Below are 14,157 nucleotides of genomic sequence, written 5' to 3' on the forward strand. Positions count from 1 at the left end.
TGGAAGCAGAACGGGATTCCCGCTCGCCGTAGTTCTGCTCGCCGCTGTCGCTCATGACTCCGGGTTCGACGTCGCCGCTCGCTGGGCTTCAATCGAAGCTGCCAAGCTCTCGCGTCTTCTTTGGAGGCTTCGCCGCAGCCTCTCAGGACACGCCGGTTGCTGAGTCGCTCAGAGACGAAGCGCTCCGCACCACCTCCGCAAGGGCTCTCAATGTTCTAAATTTAAAGAGTAAAAAATATAAACTAAATATCTGTCCTTAGGCCCAAATCAATGTAATTTTTAAAAAGTACTCCACAATATCATCCTTAATATCATGTTATACTGTATACTTTACATCAAACATAATTTTTGTAATAAAGTAAGTTTAATCAAAAAATTCTATGAATAAATGTTATACAATGAAACTGAAGAGAGAAGTGAAAGAGTAAGGAGAATAATGTAGTTGAAGTTACTCAAACTTTAAAATTCCTTAATATTTCAAATATAAAATCATAGCGCAGTTTGAGAACACCATAGATAGTGCAAATGTTGCTCTTCAAGCCTCAACAGCTGCTTTCAAAATAGCTTTTACTTTAAAGGATTTTACTTTAGCAGGTTCATCCATAGTCCCCAGATACACCAACTATAGATGTTAAGCTTTTCTTTGAAACAAAATTCATTTGTAAAGCATTGATTCTAGCCTTTACACTAACCACTGAGGTCTGTGATTTTCTAAACATATTAATGCTATGCATGCTTTGAAACATTTATAGAATCACAGACTTTTAAATCCAAGATATACCTAAGAATCACCTCATTAGAAATTCTTATTTTATGGCAGGGTCATCTAAACCCCAAAGTGATTTGTTTGAGATCTCCATTCAAGTTAATGACAGAGGAGGGCCCAACATCCAGGTGTCTGCTTCCTTTTGAAAAATATGTTCAGGGAGAATCAGTTGAAAATGGTGGGGTGCTAAGGAGCAGAGAAAGAGCCTCTCAGAACTGGTGCTTATGAAGAGTCATTACATATTATTTCTTCAATTTTTCTGTGCATATGAAGCCATCCTTAAACAACATGTATTCACAATTTTAATTAATTCATGTTCATAATAACATTCATAGTCATCATCATATTTCTTTAATGTGACAAAAATAGCAAAATGCAGAGAAAATTTAGAAGAAAACAACAATATCAAAAAATCATAATATTTTTTCACTATCAAGTTTGCATAGACAAACATACAGATAAAACTTTTCTTCCCATATAATTGTATGCTGCTACCTATATATGGTCATTAAATTCCACTTCTCAGTATGCTTCTGAGGATCATACTGGAAACTGGATTTGGGACCTTTACATACTGTAGGCAGCAATTAAATTTTAGGAACATTGTTTTCTCTTCCTTAGGAGAACCCTTTACACACTCCAAGTTCACCTGAATTACATTATTTTTAGTGTCTTTTTCTTCAACATGCTAAGACTATTTTTGAAACACAACTGGACAAAAGATCCATTAATTTTCCCAGTAACATTATGATTTTGTTGTTGGCTATTACTTATTTGCATTCTTCAAAAAACTAAAACCCTTAAATACCCAATTACCTATGTGAATGACAACTAGTTGGAAATGATTGTCACCCCACAGTGAAAAGAATAAACCATGCTGACTTTGAAATCTTAGAAATCGCCAATACCATCTTAAAGATTAAACAAAAGAAGACAAAACATTTTCCAGCGTACTTAAGGTCATGTTCTCTTTTAATATTTAATATAAGGTGCACACAAAGGCAAATCTTAGAGAAGGGGGAGTGAAGAGCAGATAAATACTTGCAATTAGGGATGTGCACAGCCTGAAACTTTGGAGTAAGACTAGATTAGCTGATTACTAATGGCTCTGGGTTCCCTTAGAGAATGGAAAAATTTTAAAAAGAACCCAACATTGATCAAGAGGACATTTTTCTCTTCTGTTTCTCCCTTAACTCTCTCTGTCCCAATGGCTCTTATTGAACAGTCCAACAACACTTTCCTGACTTTCCCGATTTCTATATAGCTTACTTCTCTTTCTAGAAACTCAATTTATTTCTGTCGTCTCTACCTGTGGTTTCAACCCAGCTCCATCACATTCTACTGTCTCTAACACATCCTTGAAATGAAACTTGAGTAACATCTCAGGGCCACTTCTTAGTCACCTTCTGCTTGATTTTCTTGTAATACTTGACCTGTTTTTTTCCCCCTGTTTAACACTTTAGACACCATTCCTTTCTGTTCTGCCTTTCCTTTTGTACTACTGCTTCTTTTACTCATCATAAACTCCTCTTCTTCCACCCAGCTCTTTTAAAATGGGACATTTCCTCATGCCATTCTTATTTCTGTTTTTCATACTATCATGCTGTTTCCACATGACACCATGTGTTCCCATAGTGCTACCTGCTGTCTGTATGTGAACAACTCAAAACTCAGACCTCTCTCCTAAAACCATACAATATGTCTGCCACTAGATGTGTGCATTTGAGATTCAACTCAATATGACCCAAGCTTGGATCATCATCTTCCAACAGAAATTTACTGCTCACTTGTATTGTCTACTTGTTTGCATAACTGCTTCATGGTGAGCTTAGCATGATGGAGAATCAGCTTCACAGTTAACTTCTCTGTAGAAAACTTTTTAATTTGATTCAGTAAGCTGATTCTCAGTATTATTTCCTGTGTAACTGGGGCTCTGTTTAGACTGTCCTTGTGTTCACTTATGATTACAAGATGTTTACTCATTTTATCTTCTAGCTGGTTAATTACTTCTGTTTTCAATTTACTTCTTTGAACTCTTTTGATTTTTTTAATACTTAATGATAAATAGGGGTCTAGATTCAACTTCCTGATTATGGATAACCTGTTTTCACAACACCATTTATTACAGATGCTCTTTGCTCAACTGTATGCTTTTAGCTCCGTTGTCAAAGATCCAATAGTAGCATGTGCTTGGGACTGTTCTGCATCTTTTATTCTGTTCCTTGACCCTCACGTCTGTTTTTGCGCTAGTACTATTTCTATCAGCATTGCTGATACCAGCTGTTCTCCTTCTTCCTATCTTCTCAAAAGACTTAGAGACATAATATTACAGGGGCACACCTATAACTATATTTATAACGATGGCATTCACAAAAGCTCAGTCTTAGAAACAGTCTCTATGCCCATCAACAGATGAACAGATAAAGTGTGTAACTTGAGGAGTACTAATTTGCCATAAAGAAGGAAAAAGTTTAATTATTTTTAGAAAAACAGATGCAACTTGAAATCATGTACCACAATTTTAAGTAAAATAAATCAAACACCGAAGTTTAAATATTGCATACTCTCTCTTACATAACAAAGCAAAGTGCAGATGAAAAAATACGACAGAAAAGTAGTAGAGCGGTATTTTTCAATTGCAAAGAGGATCAAGAAGGGCAAGGAGGGGGAAGGAAGGGCGGCAAAGGAGGTGAAAAAAGAATTGAAATGTGTTGCATTCATGTTCCAAATTCATACAGCATTATGCATTGCAAATGCGCACTAATTAAAGCAAACAAACAAAAACTCCTGATGTTATTTTAGCTTGTTCTGGAATTGTTACTGTCCTGCGCTACGGAGCAAAGTGAAGACGCCTATGAAACACATCTGCACTCAATGAGGATGGAACACGCAAACAACAACGGATTCATTTTCCTAAGTAATGCCCAGGTAAACTTAGAACTCAGGTTATAAGCAGAACAGATAAAAATTATAAACAAAACACAACACAGCCAAAAGATGCACATTCTACGGTATAGGCAATTGATATAAACCTGCATAACATCTGAGATTTTAGGGAAACTCTAGAATGGAAAAGGCAAACAAAAAGCAATAGGACTGTCCAAGCTGTGCCCTCACTAGTACTGGTTAGCTAAGGACCAATCAGAGTCACGTGTCCTTAGGTTCAGCCAATCACGGAGGGAGAGCTCTACAGTTGGGGCGGGAGCACTGTCGGTGCAGCTGCAGCAGTTAGGAGCGCAGGGGCCTGGCTGGAAGCGGGCGTGTCCTTTGGTCCCCAGCACTGCAGAGCCCAGTGCGGCTCCTGTCTCAAGGCCGTGTGCTCTGCTGGTCTGATCTTGCTGCGAGGCCTCCCTCCAGGAAGACCCACGTTTTCTTAGGGATTCCAGACACCCAGTTTACTGGGCGTTCTCTCTCCATCCTCAGGATCATTCCAGCCTCTGTGATTACAGAAACTCCTTTCTGGTGAAGGTCAGAGATGGAGGGAGAAGAAATGGAGAATAGGAGGAAAAGGAGAGCTGAAGGTTCGCTACAGTTAGGGACCAGTGGCCATGGACTGTACTGGTGCAGAGGCTGAAGCAGGAGGGTCCCAAATTTGAGCCCACCTTGCTCAACTTAGCCAAAACTTGTCTCAAATATATTTTTTTAAAAAATGGGATGGGGATGTAGCTTAGTGGCGAATGGCCCCTGGGTACAATCCCTTGTAAATCCCCCCCCCCCAACCTCCGGAACCTCCCTCGTTTGTTTAAAAGCCCAGTTCTGATTTTCGTTTTATTTTCTGGTCCCATCATGATGGTCAACATTTGGAGGGAAGGAAGGGGCAGAAATCACGGCTCACAATAAGAGCCTTAAGGTCTTCAGTAATGGAAAAAACTCCCTGCACCCAAGATTCCCTTACTTAGTGAATGCTGCCTGTTGTCCAAGGGCTGAGAAAATAACTGGAGGAATTTATAGCCTGGTTCTTGGAAACAAGCGCTTCTCAGGACAGAGACGCTGCTAGATACCACTTGATACCTGTTTCACTTCCTGGGAGTTGAACGACTGGGCTGGGAATGGGAGAGCACGCAGGAGATGGAGGAGAGGGAGGAACATTACTTGGGTTGTCCTTGGCTTTTCTCCAGAAGATAATGACCTGAGTTTTTCTTACTCACAGTAAAAAGGAAAATGATAATCCTCTCCATTTTGTTGTGCGGAGGTCTTGCCGTTCTTCTTTGGATAATGCTAAAATTTCCTAAAAAAGGTAAGTGAATATTTGTACTAACAAATTGAGAATATTACTATTGATGAAGTCTGATGCTACCTTTCTTTCACTCTTGTGAACAATTATAATCCATCAGAGTAATGTGCGAATTTAGTCCTCTGTTTTGTCTGCTAGAGGGATCATCAGTCTTCCAGTACATATTGGTTGAGTTCAGGCATGCTATCAGGCGATCATTCAAATGTGATGAGGGCCTGGCCTCCTCCCTGGAAGTAGCTTGTGCCTACAGCTACTCTACCATATACCTCCACAGAATATTAACAGAGTATTCATGTTTTATACCAAGTCCTGTATCATCTTACTCCCTAGTATTGGTCCAGTAAATCTCCTCTCTATTACATCATCATTTTTTCGTTTTCCTTTGACATGCCATCAGCAATATAACATGATAAGATCAATATTTCTAACCTTAAACAAAACTAAATCATTAAACATCATTTATACTTTAGCTACACATTTAATTTTTTTCCTTAATACAGTAATCTCTTTGAAAATATTTATTTGATAGCTTTGTCTTACTTTTTAACTTCCCATCTCTTCCTCTCCCCTCACGCACATTGCACACAGGACCCCTACGCATGCTGAACAGCTGTTGTACAACAGAGCTTTAGCTGTCTACTCAAGGTGCTGATGTTGTAGTTTGAGGGAGTCCTGGGGCTGGAATGAAGCCTAGAGTCTCCCTCTTTCTGGGTATGTGTTCTGCCATTGAAGAACACCCAAGCCCTTCTGCCTTTTTGTTAAAGCCACTTTCATCAGGCTGCCATTTTTTAAAACACTCCTTGAATTTATCTTTCCAATTTATCAATAATTTTAATTTTTCTAAGCACAGTTCGACATTGTCAGCCTTCATTTTACTTCTTCCAATCTTGCTTAAAAGACATCTATCTTATTCTATTTTACCAGACATATTTGCCTTGGCTTTTCACATTCTTCACATTGCTTAAGAAGATCTTTAACCTTAATCCCCCTTTGTGTCACTTTCTTTAATCTTTTACTAGCCATTACTTTCTTATTTGGCATTATCCTGTGGACTGCCTGAAAATCACAGTTCTTTCCATCAATAAACCTAAATCTCTTCACTCTGATCTATCTTATCCCTAATTATATCATTTCAGGTGTGTTAGTTTCATAAAAGTAATTTTTTATGTTATATAAATTTTGGATTCCTAAAGCTACAAATAAAGTAGGGCGATGTGTTCAACTGATAGTTGTTGAAAATAAATAAATGCGAGCATAAGTGAATTAGTGTGCAAAAGACAAAACTGGCTTTGTGGTGACAGTAGTTCGGAAACAGATATTTGAGTCTGTGTATGTTCTTAGTTTGAACTTGTCACTGAAAAATAATTGAGAACTTAATACTTTAAAAAAAAATTGGGGTACTGAATATTTTCACTAGGCTTTCCTACTAACAATCCCATGTATGGAAACATCCTGCTCGGTTATCCTTCCATTTCATTTCATGACCTTCCTATTCATGGATTTGTATTTTTTAATATTAATTTTATTGAGAAAAAAATAGCATTGAGACAGTTTCAAAACATGTTAGTAGGACAGTTACAATAATTAATACATTGCATATTGTCTTCATAGTAGTTATTCATAGCACAAGATGCAGACATGATATCTTGTCTAAACACTATTAGTACAAATCTTTCTTCTCATTGAACTAAGAGAAAGTAGCTGTACATCTATCATATTTTGTGTATACAGATTATATATTTTTTTTCACTACAAAATGGTCCTTCATTAATATCCCCTTTTTTGTTTAGTTTTGTCAGAGATGAATATTCCATTGTCATTCAAATATTGTAGGTGTGTGAATTCAGCAAAATATTCCAATATAGTCCAGTAGTCCATAATAGTAGTGGGTTATCCATAGGACTGGCAAAGTCAGAAGTTGTTGACTTGAGTCTTTTACAGCTCAGCATTTTAATATGGCTTTATTTTTTATACCTCATTTTTATACTTTTTTTTCTCAATGGTTAAGAGCAAGATAAAGCAAGACCTATATAACAAGAAATGTAACTTTTGTATCTGACAGGGTCAGTCAAATCCCCTCAGGATTTACCCTGAAATCCTATTCAACAGTTTGTAGATCTGGCTATGAATCTTTCTTTCATTTAACTTGTGTGGGTGTTTTTTTGAATGTTGGTCCTCTCAGTATTATATCCTCACAAATAATTTCCTCTACCTAGTATAGTAAGTTAAATTGTAAAACCTGGATGGTTAAAAAACTGGTACAATTTCAGCATTTTTCCCTTCTAATTTTCCCCTTCTAGACAAAATGTAAAGTTTTCAACTTTTGGGGAAATATTGCATTTGAGAGACAACTGATTTGCAGCTACATCAATAATTCAGAAACAGGTCTGTGAGATTATGAAATAGATGGATTTGTTTTGCGCTCAGTGAAACTTGTGCCTGATTGCATAGAAAATTCTAGGAATTAAAATAAACAGAGAAGATGATTCCAGAAACAGAAACAAAAAAATGGAAGGAAAAATGGCTAGAATATATGGAAGTTCTGGAGCTTTGCTTGTGTGCTATTGTCGCTTTGGGTTATGAATAGATTCTCATTCCCCAACGATAATTGGTTTCATTCTCCATTGTTGATATTCCCCGCTTCTTGATATTTGAGTTCAAGAGCCCTCTGAGTTGATGTCCAAATTAAATTATTCTAACTGAATGAGAAAGCAAGTCATTCATCAACCTAAACTACATAAAAGTCTTTTACATGGAAGGTCAGACCTTTCCTCTTACATTTTTTTTTTTGTATCACTATGTCAATTTTAGTTGGAATTAGAATATCCAAGAAGAACTGCACAGATGAAATGAGGATATGCCCACCTGCCTGGGAGCTAATCACTCAGAACTGCTTCTTTCAATCTGAAGGTGAAGTTACTTGGGCTGAGGGACAGAGACACTGCAGAACATATTTTGGATCTCTTGCCAAGATCACCACAACCAATGAAATGGTTAGATTCATTCTCAGTGCATTTCTTTCAATTTTAAGAGCTATTGTATGGGAAGCATATTTGTGGGGTTTGATCTCTCAGGCAAGCAAGCAGTTAAGAGTTTTATCTTTGTGGAGATTACAGGCAATGAAAAGCAATCATAGTGAATAAGCAAATTACAGAGTATGCTAGAGATTAGTACGTTCTATGCAAAAGGGTACAAAATAATGGCTTTTACATTTCCATCAACTGAGTAGGTTGCAGACAAAGTTGTAGCCCTTTAAGGTTATTATCTGTGCAAAGATGTAAAGGAGGTAAAGAAGTTAGTCAAGGAAGGGTCTAAGGAGGTAGCCTGAAGAAATCTTCAGGGCAGGGCTAGAACGCTGCAGGAACTGAAAAGAGGTGGCCTGTGAAAGGGCTGGTGAGATAGCTCAGTGGACTAAGCACCTGCTTAGGCAAGCACAAAGACAAGGGATCGATCCCCAGTACCACATGTCCTGCCGGCCCTGACCCCAGGCGTGCTGAGCTAGTGATCAAATCCTGACGTGGTGGCACATGACTGTGATCACAACTCTGGGGAGGCTGAAAATAGGAGGATCACTTTGAGTCCAATTTGCATAGTGACACCCTGTAAAAAAAAAAAAGAGATGGGCAGTCAGTATGTTAAAGAGAAGGGAAGCGTATGGATGTGTATCACAAGGGTCTTGTAAGTTATTGCAAATACTTTAGGTTCTTATTCCAAGCAAAACAGGGAGATGTCCCAGGACTATAAGCAAAATGGCTATATGTTCTCATTCTGGTGATAATAGGATCATTTTCCTTGCTGTGATGAGATTAGCAACTGGGTGGCATAAAAAGGCAGGAAGTTACAGTGCGAGGCACTTACAGTAGCCCTAGCACAAGCATAATGTACTCAGACAAGGAGAGTAACCTTTCATAGAGTAAAAATGAGAAAGGTAGGTGAGGTCTATGACACTAGTCTGTATTTTATCACAGAAATATGTGCTCAGTTACCTGGAAAACTCTACCTATTGGATTGGACTTAGAAAACTTGCTTCTGACACCGTCTGGAAATGGACAGATGGAAGTCCCATTGGCAACTGGTAAGGTGACTAGCATTTATTTATGAGGAGCCGTGCTAAGCTTGGTAAGAACTCTGTATCTGAGTTGCTACCAAGATAGTTTCCTCCACACCCTTCTTGTAACCACTCTTCAACAAGCAGGCACTACAGAGAGTGTTCAGAGAGCCTGGCCTTCCTCAGTGAAGCTTTCCCACGAAGGTCAACATATACTTCCGGGCGTGAGATTGGACTGTTTCATGTGTGAGGCAGGAGAGTGTTCTCTTTATCCTAGACTTCATGTAAGCATCATTAGTTTGCTGCTTGCCTCTGTCCACTTGGACCTGTACTTATTTATTATGGAGGTCGGTCTTGGCACTTCGTCCTTGATGGGAGAGAATTCATGATGTAAGGAAGCCTACTTTTTTGCACAGTCACCGATGTCTTGACTGAAGAAAACTGGAAAGAGGAATCTTTTTCTCATTGTATTTTTATTTAAAACTCCCAAAGTTCTTCTATCTTCCTTAGACCTATTTTAATCTTAGATGTCTTTTTCAACGTATAAATAGTTAAAATTTTCTTTAACCTGAGTAGATAACATTCCCCATTTACTGAGTGGCTACCTCATGACAGACTCTCCTTTTGTGGCAATAGCACAACATACCAAGTACTGTGCTATGTATGTGACATGCTAAATTTAGGAGCAGAAGTTTGTAAGTTTGAGACATTTCTGTGATTATTGTATTTCTGTCATGTTTGGGGTGAAAGTACATCTCAAAATACTTGAGAACGGTGGTGCAACTTGTGAGTAAAAATCATGTTTTAATTTTGAAAAAGTGAAATAAAATATTCTATTCTATTTTAAATTGATTTTTCTGACTAAAATATAGGCTAATATTTTCTGTTGAGAGAAACTTTTTTTTTTGCAGAACCAGGGATTGAACTCATGCCCTTGCACTTGCCAGGGAAGCATTTATTCCACTGAGGCATCTCCCCAGTCCCGAGAGAAACTATTAATAGCATAACAAAGTGTTGTATTTTATAATCAGAATTTAAAATTAAATTAGGAAAAAATGAAACTTGTTCATTGATAAAAGAGCATGTGTTGCTGTTGTAATGTTTGTCCTGTAAATGCTCTGTCCAGGCAGCCTAAAATAGGTCTGGAGGCCAGAAAGTCCGTGAAGAAGATGCCAGCAGTGTTGGTTTCTTTGACAGCCTCTATCCTTATCCTGTAGAAGATAAACTTCTCAATCTTCCCATGGCTCAGTCTCTGTGCACACTCAAGTCAGTGTCACAACTATTTCCTCCTAGAATAACATCAGTTGTCAGGCACAGGGGCTGGGGGGGGGGTTGATTGCCAGGCCTGCTATGCCAGCCCCACCCCCGGGGTGCGCTGAGACAGCTCTTTAGACTGGGCCTGGTGGCGTGCCCCTGTAATCCCAGCTCTTGGGAGGCTGTAAACAGGTGGATCATACAAGTCTACCTACTAGTGAGACCCTGAACGCTCTGTAGACCTTCCCTAAAATACAGAAAAACAAAACAAACAAAAAAACACATGGTTGTACTGAGTTAGATTTGCTAAAAAGAACTCATTTAAAATTATTAGGCCTTAGGACCTGGGAGATAGCTCAGTAGAATAAATGCTTGCTTGGAAAGTGCAAGGGCCTGAGTTCAATCCCTGGTTCTGCCAAAATAAAATAAAATAAATTGAAAAAATAAATAAAATTATTAGGCCTTGCACTGGCAAGATAGTTCAGCATCTAAAGAGCCTGCTTAGGCAAGCTTAGGCAAGTTCAGGGACCGTGGTTTGATCCCTGGCACCACATGTTGTGCCAGCCCTTCTCCCAGGGTGGGTGAGCTCCCCCCCCGCCCCCTGATCTTTCCCAACCTTGAAATAGAGAGGTTTAGGACTTCAACATATACCATTTGGGCAGAATATAATTCAGAATATTTGATGAGTTCTCAGTGGGCACTGAAAGACAAGAAGCCTGGAAAACACTGTTGACCCTCTGTACTCAAAGGCTCTGCAAACAGATTCATGCAATCACAGCAGGAGAATGTTCAGAAAAATCCATTGTGTTTATGGTGATTATATATACAGTCAAATGCTCTACCCCCGAACTATATCCCCTGGTGACCATATATGAACACTTTTTCAGTCTGGGAAGATGGCTCAGTGGAATAAGCACTTCCCTGGCAAGCACAAGGGCCTGAGTTCAATCCCTAGTTCTGAAAAAAAAAATAAAACAAACAAACAAACAAACAAAAACAAAAAAACCCACTTTAAAAACAAACACTTTTTCTAGTCATTATTCCCTGTGGCATACAGGGTAAGAAATATTTACATAAAATTTGCATTGCGTTAGGTATTTCAATGATGTAGGGATAATTTACAATTTAAAGGAAGATATGTGCAGTTTCTATGCAAATGCTATATCATTTTATGTAAATCCACATCTGTGGATTTGTTCTTAGAACTAGCCCCTTGAGTGTGATGTAGGATGTCTATACAAAGATATTTTGGAAATAAGCCAGATAAAAATTTGAAAGTAACCTATAAATTAGTAAAGTGTACATCAGCATTGCCAAGCTCCAAAAACCTAAGTGTAGAATTTTAATTCATTATTACCAGAAATCATAACTTATCATTCATTTTTTTATTTTGAGTTTTCAATTTCATACATTTAGATATGCATCTAAAGTGTGAATTGAGAAAATCTTTTGAAGCTATTTTGCTTTTGATCCTCTGTGTGTCACCCTGCATCAAGTTGCACTGTCACACTTTTCTATGGTGATAACTGCAGAGTAGCCAGTGGATATGGATTTCATCGCTAAATTGACTCGTTCTTATAATGCATGAAAGATGTTCAATGAACCATTATCTTGCCTCTTTATATCATTTGTGAAAGCCTAGACTCGTTGCTTTTTTATTTAATGCATAAAGGGAAGAACTTAATCCCTCACACAATGATTTGCATGTTTCAGACATTATTAAATCAGAAAGTGCCAGGACTGTATTGTTAATGCAATCGATTAACATAGATTCCTCTCCTGTGTACCAGCAGAGTCCTGGGCTAAAGGCGGAAGACTGATTCGTGGAGAGAGACAGTTTATTTTGCTTCCTCTGCGCTCTCTCTCTCGCTCTCTCTCTCTCTCTCTCTCTCTCTCTCTCTCTCTCTCTCTCTATATATATATATATATATATATATATATATAAAATATATATGTATATATATATATATCGCATGTTTAAAAACATGGTTACCAAAGTGTTTATTCTGTATGTGAAGCTCTGCTTGGTTACTTTTTGTGAGATCCAACAAATAACATGCTTGGTTTTTTTTCCTAGGTTCAAAGCACATGGCTCCGGCAACTGTACCTTTATTGATACCACTGATATAAAGATTACCAGCTGTGATGGAAAAAGAAGATATCTGTGCAGCAGAAAGAGCGAGTGTGCTTAGAATTGCTTCATACTGAGAGAAAATTTTTCATATTTACTGTGTTTTCAGCTCCTTTGGATAAATATTTTTCTTTCCAACATGTCTTAAGTGGGTCAATGAAAATTTAAATAAATTTCACTTAAACGTAGAAGCTTGGGAGTTAAATTGAAAGGCTGGCCAAATAGCTCAGCTGATTAAAGCACCTTTAAGCAGGCACAGGGACCTGTGCCAGCCCCGTCCCTGGGGTGCTCTGAGAGGGAAATAGAGACTGTGTATGGTGATGCAGACCTGGGAGGCTGTAAACAAGCGGATCACTGTGAGTCTGATCTAGTGGTGAGACCCTGAACACCCTGCAGACCCTTCCTTAAAATACAAAAAAAAAAAAATAAAAAAAAAATAAAAAAAAATAAAAAAAAAAGGAATTAAATTGAGTTTCACTTGGTGCTGCTCTACCACTTAGGTTGGTGTGTTTATACCTGTGGTCTGGGAACTAGTTTCTGAGTTATGCATCACTGTAACAGAATCCGAGAGGATGGCATAGGATAGAATTCTACCTTCTGGAATTCAACTAACTCTGCCTAACAGAAGGAAAGGGTTGCAACCTTTGTGAGCATCAGCAGTGCTTCCTTCAGTTGTAGTAGGCTGTGATTCATTTAGAATTTCCAAAAGAAGACCCATGGGAGAAATACTTGCTGCCCACATAACAAACCTGTACTGTCACCAACACTCAGTTGGTCCCCAAATCCTACGCCAGAGCTGTGAGGCAGCAGCTGGCCTTCCCTCTGAGGGCTTGCAGAGCTGGTTCTTAAATGTGGAAATTTTCAAGTGGGGGTTGTCCTCATACACACTGGGCCTGGGCAGTGCTGCAGCTTGCAAGCCCCTTTGGAGAAGTTTGATGGATGAAAATGCTCCCCGGCTCAGTGATCCTGAGGTCACCTGGGAGAAAAGTATAAGTAGAATCTTTTTCTGGTTGAAGTCAGCATCATAAAACAAACTGAACAGAATTCAGTTTTAGTCAACTAAAGCTACATAAGTTTTTTGAACCATTGCATTTCCGAGCTGAGTAAGTATTAAATTGGGGATATTATTCCTAGAAAAACCTCTCTCTCTCTCTCTCTCTCTCTCTCTCTCTCTCTCTCTCTCTCTCTCTCTCTGTCATTTGGTGTGTTTGTCTTTTCATTCCAGTAAGGACAAGATCATTTCAGTATTGCCCTTTCCTTGGAAATAGCTGTTCAAAAGTGAATAAATACTGCCCTACTCTTCAGTAAGATAATCATACTATTAATTTCTATTGGTTCCTTGAGAGGAACAGATAACACAGTTTTTTACAAAAATGGACCAATTTCCCATGCTTTTATCTGGTAATCTGAAAACTACTTTCAAGATAACAGCATGCAATATATAACCATTGTTGATGTCCTATCTTCGTGTTTTGAAATTCTGTATTATTTTGAGTGCTTTCAAAATTTTATTCTCTTTAAAATAACAATGCCTTATAAGATGAAAATACCATTTTTTATTCTTTGAAGAATACAAAATAGTAGTAGAAAAAAATCAACATTAGAACTGATACAAATTATCACTAAATAAAGCAATAAGAATTCAATAATGGTTGCTGTATTATATGATGCTGTCTTCAAATTAGTTGTTCAGGTTATGAGATATAAACATGTAAGATTTGTTT

The 14,157-nt window shown here is 38.2% G+C and overlaps 1 protein-coding gene across 1 annotated transcript; it reads left to right on the top strand.

Moving 5' to 3' along the window:
- Nucleotides 1-4,020: 4,020 nt before the first annotated feature.
- Nucleotides 4,021-12,525, top strand: LOC111815174 (C-type lectin domain family 2 member B-like). Its single transcript, XM_023709485.1, has 5 exons — nucleotides 4,021-4,287; nucleotides 4,917-5,003; nucleotides 7,812-7,993; nucleotides 8,969-9,075; nucleotides 12,380-12,525. The coding sequence occupies exons 1-5, from the start codon at nucleotides 4,242-4,244 to the stop codon at nucleotides 12,492-12,494; spliced, it is 537 nt and encodes a 178-aa protein (XP_023565253.1). The 5' UTR covers nucleotides 4,021-4,241; the 3' UTR covers nucleotides 12,495-12,525.
- Nucleotides 12,526-14,157: the final 1,632 nt, after the last annotated feature.

This window comes from Octodon degus, unplaced genomic scaffold, assembly GCF_000260255.1.
Source record: "Octodon degus isolate 3935 unplaced genomic scaffold, OctDeg1.0 scaffold00012, whole genome shotgun sequence".
NCBI classification, from domain to species: domain Eukaryota; kingdom Metazoa; phylum Chordata; class Mammalia; order Rodentia; family Octodontidae; genus Octodon; species Octodon degus.

Coding starts and splice junctions, on each gene's coding strand:
- LOC111815174 (XM_023709485.1), top strand. CDS start 4,242: ATGGAGGGAGAAGAAATGGAGAATAGGAGGAAAAGGAGAGCTGAAG. Junction 4,288..4,916: donor GAGGAAAAGGAGAGCTGAAG/GTTCGCTACAGT, acceptor TCTTACTCACAG/TAAAAAGGAAAATGATAATC. Junction 9,076..12,379: donor GGAAGTCCCATTGGCAACTG/GTAAGGTGACTA, acceptor TTTTTTTCCTAG/GTTCAAAGCACATGGCTCCG.